Source organism: Alligator sinensis, unplaced genomic scaffold, assembly GCF_000455745.1.
Source record: "Alligator sinensis unplaced genomic scaffold, ASM45574v1 scaffold131_1, whole genome shotgun sequence".
NCBI classification, from domain to species: domain Eukaryota; kingdom Metazoa; phylum Chordata; order Crocodylia; family Alligatoridae; genus Alligator; species Alligator sinensis.
The window spans coordinates 3,692,480-3,701,759 of NW_005841830.1; the positions used below are offsets into that span (position 1 = coordinate 3,692,480).

General features: G+C 48.1%; 1 protein-coding gene across 1 annotated transcript in view; it reads right to left on the minus strand.

The window, feature by feature from the left end:
- MSH6 (mutS homolog 6) overlaps nt 1–8,972 on the minus strand; it is a 28,009-nt gene extending 19,037 nt beyond the window's left edge. The window contains exons 1-2 of the mRNA XM_006014726.2: nt 8,773–8,972; nt 1,842–2,008 (exon numbers count right to left, since the gene is read on the minus strand). Coding sequence (XP_006014788.1) covers nt 1,842–1,976 — 135 coding nt within the window. The 5' untranslated portion in view covers nt 1,977–2,008; nt 8,773–8,972. The remainder of the gene's footprint in view (nt 1–1,841; nt 2,009–8,772) is intronic.
- Nucleotides 8,973–9,280: the final 308 nt, after the last annotated feature.

The window sequence follows — 9,280 nt, forward strand, 5'->3', positions numbered from 1 at the left end:
GAGGGATCAAAGACTCATAGGTTCGCAGGAAAGTAGGACTGGAAAGGACCTCATAAGGTCCTTTAGTCCAGCCTCCCTACTCAAGGCAGGATCAGCCCTGACTAAACCATCCCAGTCTGTCTAACCTGCTCTTGAAAACTTCCAAGGATAGGGATTCTACAATTTCTCTACATAGCTTGTTCCTATGTTTGGCCACCCTCATAGTCAGAAAGTTCCTCCCAATCTCTAATCTAAATTTCCTCTGCTCAATATGTGGCCATCATTCCTAGTCCTGTCCCCTATGGCCACACAGAAAAGCCCATCTGCACCCGCTCTTTAATTACCCTTCTGGTACTGGAAGATGTATCAAATCCCACCTCAGTCTTCTCTTCTCCTGACTAAATAACCAAGTTCTTTCAGCCTTTCTTCATAAATCTTTTCCCTCAGACCCCATGTCACTTTTGTTGCCCTCCACTGGACTCTTTCCAAACTGTCCACTTTGTTCTTAAGTGTGGGGCCCAAAACTGAAAGCCGTACTCAAAGTAAAGCCTCAGCAGTGTTGAACACTGGAAGAATGGAATGGAAGTAGAGTGGAATGGAAGAATCACTTCCTTTGATTTGCCAGTGACGTTCCTGTTAATACAACCCAGGATGCTGTTGGCTATTTCTGCAACAAGAACACAGTGTTGGTTTATGGTCTACTCTAACCCCTAGGTTCTTCTTTGCAGTACTGCAGCCTAGTCCGTATTTGGGCATGCAATTATTGCATCCCAAATTCAGGACTTTGCACCTGTCCTTACTAATTCTAATCCAACTGACTGTACATTTCTCCAGCACATTCAGGTCATTGTGGATCCTAGCCCTAGCTTCCAGAGCATCTGCAACTTCTCCCATGTTCATGTGGTTTGCAAATTTGTTAAGCATGCACTTGATCCCATCATATAAATCATTAAAAGATGTTGAACAATACCAGATCCAGGATAGATCCCCAAGGAATCCTACTTGGTACCTCCTCCCAACTAGACACTGAGCCACTGATGGCTATCCACTGAATGCAATGATCCAACCAGTTATATATTCACCATACAATACCAAGTCTGTATTTCCTTAGCTTGTTAATGAAAAGCTTAATGAGTTTCCTTAGTTTGCTGGGAGAGACGGTGCCATATGAGAAAGTTGCGAGTAGGGATTTAGGGGCCAATATTTAAGGAGTTATATTGGCCAATACTGATCCGATATCCGATACAGCTGCCATTAGGCGGTAAGTCCGGTGTGGTGGAAGGGGAGGGAAGGGGCATGGGGGTGAAGATCAACGCCCCCCCCCAGTAAGGGAGGGGGCAAGGGCAGGCACTGCCCAGCCAGGGCGAGGGGGGGCCCCTCGGGGAGCTGTGCCTCCGTCCCATGCTCTGCCCCCCTCCCTCCCGGCTGGGCAGTGCCTGCCCCTGCCCCCTCTCGCACTGCGGGGGCACTGATCTGCCCCCACCATGCCCCTTCCCTCCCCATCTGACTTACCAGCTGGAGGCAGCTCCCCACGCTGCAGCTGCACACAGAATAGGTATTTATTGGCCAAATTATTAGCCCGATTGGGGCAATATCCAATATAGACAATTTTCTTCTTCCAATCCAATATATCGGTGCTCTTCTAGTTGTGAGAGCTAGGGATGATACACTTTAGCTAATAGAGGATTTCATTTCAATCAGACTGGACTGGAGTTACTCCCAATTCAGGACACAAAGAAAAGGGTTCTTTGAGAAACAGAACACAAGACAATAGTTGACTGATAAATCAGCACAGGAAGCACACATTTCTCTCCTCTTCTAACTACTTCTAAGAGAGACCATGGTAAAATGAAAACTGTTACCTCCATTTCCTCATCTTCCGTGTCTGAAGGTTCATTGCACACAGCAAGCTCAAGCCGCTTTCTTGCATCTTTAAGCATAGCATCGTCTGCTAAGATCATTGCTCTTTTAATTTCAGGCTTTGAACTGTAAAACATGCCTCCCTTCTGTGTTTCTTTGTCTGCTGAATCTGCAAGACATGCAAATATTTTGTTGGAACACAAAACGAAGTGTAGGATATGACTAGTCTTTTAGCATTACCATGCACCCTCTTCATTTAAAATAAGGGTCAAATGGACCACTATTATCCAACATTTTGCATCACCCAAGAGACCCACAATCCAACTCAAACTGAGATAATTCTATCCCAAAGAGCTGAAGCTTGTAAAAAACTCATGAGTTCTTTACTTCTGTATTCCTGAACATGGATCAGGACAAATCACCCAGTTGCATTATAGATAGACACAGGAGGAACACAAGCCCGCCAGTGGTCAGTGTCGACCTGGTACAGGGATGCATGGAGGGGCTGGATGTGTTTAAGTCAGCAGGACGAGATGATCTTCATCCAAGGGTGCTGAAGGAGTTAACCAGCATCATAGCAGAGCCACTGGCACAGCTGTTTGAGTACTGGTGGCACTCTGGACAGATCCCAGAGGACTGAAAAAGGGCCAATATGATCCCTATTTTCAAAAAGGGGAGGAAGGAGGATCCAGGTAACAATAGGCTGGTTAGTCTCACAAGCCCGCCAGTGGTCAGTGTCGACCTGGTACAGGGATGCATGGAGGGGCTGGATGTGTTTAAGTCAGCAGGACGAGATGATCTTCATCCAAGGGTGCTGAAGGAGTTAACCAGCATCATAGCAGAGCCACTGGCACAGCTGTTTGAGTACTGGTGGCACTCTGGACAGATCCCAGAGGACTGAAAAAGGGCCAATATGATCCCTATTTTCAAAAAGGGGAGGAAGGAGGATCCAGGTAACAATAGGCTGGTTAGTCTCACCTCTATCCTCGGGAAAACCTTTGAAAAAATTATCAAGGATCAAATTGGTGGGAATCCAGCGGGAAAAATAATGCTGAAGGGCAACCAGCATCGGTTCATAGCAGGTAGATCTTGCCTGACTAACCTAGTTTCTTTTTATGACCAGGTCACAAAATGCTTAGATGCAGGAGTCGAGATAGATGTCATCTACTTGAACTTCAAGAAGGCCTTTGATACGGTATCACATCCTAGTTTCATAAACAAACTGAGAGGGTAGAGGCTGTGACATAGATGATTACATGGTCAGGTGGGTGGCAAATTGGCTTAAGGGTCACACCCAGAGAATGGTGGTGAATGGGTCAGTATTGACCTAAAAAGCTGTGGGCAGTGGGGTCCCCGAAGGCTCGGTCCTTGGACCTGTGCTGCTCAATGTCTTCAGCAGTGACTTGGATGAGGGCATGGAGAGTACCCTGTCCAAATTCGTGGATGACATAAAATTATGGGGTAGAGCAAACACACTAGCGGGAAGGGATCGAATCCAAGCAGACTTGGACAGGTTGGAAAAATGGGCAGAAAAGAACAGGATGCAGTTCAGCAAAGACAAGTGCAAAGTGTTACATCTAGGGAGAAAGAATCACCAGCATGCCTATAGGCTGGGGGATGACCCTCTCAGCAGCACTGTAGCAGAAATGGATCTCAGAGTCATAGTGACTCCAACATGAACATGAGTCGTCAATGTGACAAAGTGATCAGTAAAGCTAACCACATTTTATTGTGCATTAGCAGGTGCATCACAAACAGGTCTGGCGAGGTGATACTTGCCATCTATGCAGCATTGGTTAGACCACAGCTGGAGTACTGTGTCCAGTTCTGGGTGCTGCACTTCAAGAGGGATGTGAATAACCTTGAGAGGGTCCAGAGAAGGGCCACTTGTATGATCAGGGGCCTGCAGGTAAGGCCCTACAAGGAGAGACTGAGGGACCTGGATCTCTACAGCCTCTGCAAGAGAATGCTGAGAGGGGATCTTGTGGCTGTTTACAAATTAATTGGAGCAGGGCAGCAAGAAGTAGTAGGTGCCCCGTTTACTAGGACACCCCTTGGAATAACCAGGAACAACGGCCACAAACAGAGAGAGCAGATTTAAGTTGGACATCAGGAAGAACTTCTTTACGGTAAGGGTGGCCAGAATCTAGAATGGGCTTTCAAGGGAGGTGGTGCTCTCCCCTACCTTGAGGATGTTCAACAGGAGGCTGGACAAGCACCTAGCTGGGGTCATCTGACCCCAGCCCTCTTTCCTGCCCAGGGCAGAGGGTCGGACTCAATGATCTGTTGAGGTCCCTTCCAACTCTAACATCTATGAATCTATCACTTGTTCTGCATTAAAAAGTGATGACAATTTTTGCATTCAAGGACTGCTCTGCATACCTATCAAATGAAATAACTACACTTGATCTGAGCACATCACACTAAGAAGCAATAATCAAATCCTGCATGAACAAGATTTGTATTTTTACAACTATTTAGCTTTGTCAAAAATATTTATCCTAGTCTAAGATAAAATCCAAATCCAGAAAAGAATATTAACGGAAAGCGTCTGTTTGACAATAGCAGTCATCGTTGAAAACAAAAAAATGGTATGGAAGCCCAAATACAGGTCACAATGTGACACTGAAAATCGGCTGAAACAGCTCCTTAAACCCTCCATATGGACTATTTTATGAAACTGGGTGGAGTTTTAGCAAACTGGCTTCCATATCATAAGAGCCCAAGGTTCCCATTACAGTACACACTTTACAACTAGAGGTGCACCGATATCAGATTGGCAGCAATATAAAGAAAATTGATTGCATTGAAAATCAGCTTTTATTGGCTGACGTGGCTGATAAATGCCCTGTACATGCGCACAGCTGCAGTGCAGCACTCAGGTGGCGAGGAGCACAGCCCAGCAGCTTGGAGAGCTGCATCCAGCTGGTAAGTCTGTTGGAATAGAAGGGGAAGGGGAAGGGAAGGGGCGTGGGGCACAGAAAGACCCATGAAGTGAGGGAGGGAGTGGGGCTGGGGCACGCGCTGCCCAGCTGGGGTAGAGCAGGACACGGGACAGAGCCGTGGCTTATTTGGGGAGTGTGGAGAGTGGTGGGCAGTTCCCGCAGCTGTGCGTATCCTGGGAGAGCATGGGGGGCTTGTGCCTATGGATCTACGTGTAAGGAGGGCTGCTGCTGCTGCGGGCTGGGGCCGGGGCTGTGCTCGGGGTGGGAGGCAGTGGGAGCTATGGCAAATTCTGGGGTGCGCACAGCAGTGGGAGCCACACACCCCTGCCTGGGCCCCCGGACGAGCTGCAGATCCATCCCATGCCCTGCCCGGGACGCACCTGCCCCAACCCCAGCCCCACTTCCTTCCTCACCACAGGGACCTCAATCTCCTCCCCCACGCCCCTTCCCTTCTCCTTCCCCTTCCACCACAACAGACTTACCAGCCGGGCACAGCTCTTCAAGCTGCCAGGGTGTGCATCAGAAATTGGATCAGCATTGGACACTATGCCTCCCTAAAAATTGGCTCTTGGTATCGGCTCCAAAAATCTCTATCGGTGCACCCCTATTTACAAATACAGTGGAAGAGTCCAACCAGCTAAAACAGGTCTGTTCAATTGGCTGCCCATAAGGGGTCATGTTGAGGATCCCCAGCTCCTGCCCAACTGCTGCTCTCCCCCATCCCTCTAGCTGTAACAACAACCAGTCTCTGGGCTCCCTCCCCCAGCCAGCTTTCAGTTTTTGCTGCCTGCCTCCACCCCAAGGAGGGGACAGGGCAGAGCATAGCACAGCATGGCTGGCAGAGTTAAAGGGGAGCCTGGTGCCATACAGATCTGTAGCAGGAGGGAGCACAAGCGTGTGATACAGCAGTGCAGAAAGAGGGGAAGAGAAACGCCCAATGGGGGTGTATGATGTAGCAGTTGGGGGGGGGGTAGAGGGGAAAAAGGACTATGCAGAGGACAGAGTAGGGTGGGCTGGGTGTAAAACGCAACATTTGTGAGGGCGGATGTCCACACAGCATGCAGCCTGCAGGACCATGGTTCATCCTGATGTGGCCTACAAGTGTGTAGTGCCTGGTGGTGCAGCCTACAGGGCATCTGGCTCCCGAATGCCTAGAAATTGGACAGTCCTAATCTAAAAGTATCTTGCTGTTATTTATCAACTAATACTACCAGAGCCCTAAGTTTCAGTGACATCATAAGGTCAATTCACGACGTTAATGCTGAGAGTACCGTGAACACACTGACAAATAGGTGGGCCAAGACAAATTCTATATTGCGTGCATGCACAATAAACTGGCTCGCACGGGCCATTTGGAGACTTGTGTGTCTGAGTTCTTATAGTAGTTTCATAGTTTCTAGGGTTGGAAGGGACCTGGGCAGATCATCTAGTCCGACCCCCTGCCGTGGCAGGGAAGAGTACTGGGGGTCAAACGACCCCAGCAAGATGGTCATCTAACCTCCTCTTAAAAACCCCCAGGGTGGGAGCCTGCACCACCTCACTTGGAAGCTGGTTCCAGACCCTAGCCGCCCTGACCGTGAAGTAGCGCCTCCTGATGTCCAACTTAAACCTTCCCTCCGCCCGCCTGTGACCGTTATTCCTGGTCACTCCTGGCGGCGCTCGGGGGAACAGGGACTCCCCCAGTGCCTGTTGATCCCCCCTGACTAGTTTATAGCAGGCCACAAGATCCCCCCTCAGCCTTCTCTTCTGGAGGCTGAACAGGTTCAGGTCCCATAACCTTTCCTCATAGGACCTGCCCTGCTGTCCCTTGATCATGCGAGTGGCCCTCCTCTGGACCCTCTCGATGCTGTCCACATCCCTCTTAAAGTGCGGCTCCCAGAACTGGACGCAGTACTCCAGCTGCGGCCTGACCAGTGCCGCATAGAGGGGGAGGATCCCCTCCTTGGTCCTGCTTGAAATGCACCTGTGGATGCACGACAAGGTACAGTTGGCCTTCCTAGCCGCCTCCCCCACACTGCCGAGCCACGTTCATCTTGGAGTCAATAATGACTCCAAGATCCTTGGAGTCAATAATGACTCCAAGATCCTTTTCCACCTCCGTGCTGACAAAGAGCCAGGTTGTCTCCGAAATGGATTTTTTTCAAGACTACCAAATAGAAATATACAATTCAGGGTTGTAGAAAGCAACACCAATTCTATTTCTATGAATAGGCAAGACAAAAAAAGCACATGCTTTGCCTTTTAGACAGAAATACTCTAGTCCAGGGGTGGGCAAGATATGGGCTGCATCTGGCCCACCAGTTGATCCTACGTAGCTCACGGGCTGTCACTGGGAGCCTGAGGGAGGGTTGCGCCCTGTTCAGCTCTGCTCTGCTGCAGGCAGAGCCAGGCCACACAACATGCAGATGCCTCCGCTCCTCCCTGCCCACCCCAGCATCCACCCCCTACCCTGCACAGCTTCCAGTCGGTACTGTGGCTGTGCAGTAATGGCAAGGCGGTCCATAGCAGCTGGGCCTGCACAGGACAGGGCGCAATGCAGAGCACTGAGCAGCCATCTCACTCACTTTCCCGCTGTGATGAGCTGCTGCCGCACCACTAGGAGATGAGTCCATGCCAACCATGGGGGTGGGGGAGGGGAGGGGAGAGCACTCTGTCCAGGGCAGCTATAGGTCATTGTGACAGACAGGCAAGATGGCTACCCAGCATGCTGCATTGTGCCCAGTCCCATGTGGGCCCACCTGCTGGGAGCCACGGTGCCAGGACTGCACAGCGCCAACAGGAAGCTGAGCAGGGACAGAGGAGTCTGCATGCTGCATGGCCTGGCCTGGCCTAGCCCCAGAAGAATGGAGAGGCATGGGGTGCAGCCCTCCCTCCTCAGGCTCCCAACAGTAGCTGGCAGGCCGGATAGGATCAACAGGCATCTCCCCAGTCCCCCCCTCCGCGGCCCACAACAGCTCACCAAAACCTAAGTGGCCCTCCAGCCCAAATAATTGCCCACCCCTGTTCTAGTCTGCCCTGTGTTGACTGCATTGTCCAGTAGGCCCAGCGTTTTAAGATATTAAATATAGCACATTTTTGTTAGAAACTTATGACTCTTCATTTGTTTCCTTTCTTCTTTTTAAAATTCTACCAGTTTTCAGTTAAGACTGGAATCATCAGCTTATTTTCTGTGGGGAAGATAAAGACCAATTGTATGCAGACAAATGTAGATGTATTTGATACGAAGCACACATTAAACATTCAGGCCATTTTCATTTTTAATAAGCCACAGAAACGTAAGTAAAGGGAATTATACAGTGTACTTGAGTGTGCATAAATACAAAAGGGACGGGCATACCACTAACAAACAGAATTCTGAATTCAGTTCCTGTTGTTAGTAAATAGCAGTGTCAGTTCTAAAGAGTGTCACTGATTTTGTATAACCAAATCCCATAAGCTTCAATATGGTGGCTAGCTAGCAAATTAAGAAAGATGTGTTACTCGGAACCCATAGTTTAATTCAGGTTAATATTATGTAGCAAAAATATAATTAGAAAATAAATACCATTGTTGATCAAATGTATTGTACAACAGATTGATTTGATTCTTGATAATGTTCTATCAAAGTACAAGTTTAGGCCTTCGTCATGCCACTGTAAGGAGTGTTTAAAAAAAAAAAAAGCCCAGTTTTTCAGAAAAGTTCCTTTAAAAGCAATGAGACTTCTTAGAATTGGAAATTAAAGCTGAAAAACTAGTAGAACTTGTCTAGCATTATACCTGTTCAAAGGATTGTATAATCCACAATATATTTAGAATTTGTGAGGGGAAGTGGAAGCTTCTACCATTTTATACAATGGGGAACAGATTCCCCCCCAGGCAATTCAAGCCTTTAATAGCAGGGCTAAAATTAAAAATAAAATTCCTTGGGCCCCAGCCTAGCATTTATTTCTACCCAACACACAGCTTCTCTTCCCTTTCCCCTTTCAAGTAGTTAAATTATGTCTCTTACCTTTATATGGCCTTATTTATTTAATGCTACCCCAGCCTCTTGTGGGACTGTCATCAAAAAACTGAACATGGATACGAGAGGATTTCCCTTTCCCTCTGGTGAGTGTTCCTTCAATTGGGTGGTTGTATACCAGACATGGCCACCAGGGATAACCTTCCATCTTGGCCCAAACTAAATCACCAGGTGAATACCCACAGGAGACACTGCAAAATAGACCACCACAGAATGTAATTAACATTTAGCATTGGAAAGCAACTCAATCTTTAGTTCTTTTCCTTCATAAAGGCAATAGCAATACTCCCAAGTCTGACTATTAGAACTTTGGCACAGCAGGTTTTGGGGATCTCTAGAAAACAAAGAACTAGAAAGGGACCTGGGTTATTATTAGCTAAAACCATGCTCTTGCCAGCAACCACTTTTTTCTAATCCCGTTTGTAAACTAATCAAACTCCATCTGAAGCCTGACTGGACATTTCGCTGCTTCTACTCCTGCTGGAATCTTAAACTA